Below are 1389 nucleotides of genomic sequence, written 5' to 3'. Positions count from 1 at the left end.
CAGCAGAACCTGCTGCTGCTGCTGCTGCTGCTGCTGCTGCTGCTAGATTCAGGAGGCCAAGATACTCTGCAAGGGGAGTGGTGCAGCAGCAACGCAAAGTACATTTTGCTGCCTGCTGCTGCAGAGCTCAGTGCCTCTTTTCTCCTATGAACACGCTAATTAGGGTTTAGGGTTTAGGGCTTAGGGTTTAGGGTTTACTGCGTAGGGTTCAGGGTTTAGGGTTTCGGGGTGCTGTTGCGTTTGAAGGAGACACAAGAAGAAACAGACGACGAAGACACTAGCGCCGCCAGCAGCAAGAAAGCCAAGAAGCAGCAGCAACAGCAGCAGCAGCAGCAGCAGCAGTGCCTCATAGAGGAAGAGGCAGGGCCGCAGCAAATAAAAAGCAAAAAAAGAAAAAGACGAAAGAGAGAAAGTGAAGTTGAAGACACAGAGGACCCGGCAGCAGCAGCAGCAGCAGCTGCTGCAGATGCAGCAGCACAAGAGGATGCAGCAGCAGATGCAGCAGCAGATGCTGCAGCAGCAGATGCAGCGGCTGACGACGTGCGACCGAAGAAGACAAAGAAAAAGAAAAAACACCGGCAGCAGCAGGAGGAGGAGGAGCAGCAGCAGCAGGAGCAGCAGCAGCAGCAGCAGGAAGAGGAGTCACAGGTAGCAGAGTCTGAGGAAGCAGCAGCAAAGAGACGCAAAAAGGAAAAGAAACGTTTGGCAAGGCTCGCAGCGCAGCAGCAGCAAGAGGGCCATGCTGCAGTAGCTGCAGCAGCTGCAGCAGATGCAGCAGATGCAGCAGCAACAGCAGCAGATTTGTGATAATGAAGAAATTAAGTCAATTTGAATAGATGCCTTTAGACTTATAAATCCATTTTTGTATCTCTTGGCTATATTTGAAAGGGAGGCGGCGAGCCTAAACTCTAAACCCTAAACCCTAAACACTAAACCCTAAACCCTAAACCCTAAACACTGGGAGACACGGGGCAGGCAGGTGCTGCGTGGCGTGGGGCCTGCGGTGCACTGCATGGGGATCTCGAGAGAACTGTAGTGGCTAGGGTTTAAGGTTTAGGGTTTAGGGTTTAGGGTTTAGGGTTTACAAGGCACCGCAACTCCCACAGCGTCAAAGGCGGATCATTGTCTACCAGCCCGTTTCTCGCCCAGCTAGCTGTGGCTAGGTGCAGCTAGCTGTGGCTGGCTGCAGCTAGCTGTGGCTAGCTGCAGCTAGCTGTGGCTGTGGCTAGCTGTAGCTAGCCGTGGCTAGCTGCCTGGCTGGCTGTGGCTAGCTGTGGCTAGCTGTGGCTAGCTAGCTGTAGCTCCCTGTGGTTGGCTGTGGTCAGCCGTAGCTAGCTGTGGCTAGCTGTGGCGAGCCGTGTGTCTAGCCGTTGTTTGCTGTGGCTGGCC

The 1389-nt window shown here is 54.1% G+C and overlaps 1 protein-coding gene across 1 annotated transcript in view; it reads left to right on the top strand.

The window, feature by feature from the left end:
- ETH_00004555 (G-patch domain-containing protein, putative) overlaps positions 1–807 on the top strand; it is a gene marked incomplete at both ends in the record, with an annotated part of 1046 nt that extends 239 nt beyond the window's left edge. Inside the window, 2 exons of the mRNA XM_013372302.1 lie at positions 53–98; positions 247–807. Of these exons, the coding sequence (XP_013227756.1) occupies positions 53–98; positions 247–807 (607 nt within the window). The remainder of the gene's footprint in view (positions 1–52; positions 99–246) is intronic.
- Positions 808–1389: the final 582 nt, after the last annotated feature.

The sequence above is a fragment of the Eimeria tenella genome, genomic scaffold (genome assembly GCF_000499545.2).
Source record: "Eimeria tenella Houghton genomic scaffold, Eth_scaff1, whole genome shotgun sequence".
NCBI classification, from domain to species: domain Eukaryota; phylum Apicomplexa; class Conoidasida; order Eucoccidiorida; family Eimeriidae; genus Eimeria; species Eimeria tenella.
Note: the sequence above shows the minus strand (reverse complement) of the source record. Positions and strands in the feature narration are given on the sequence as shown.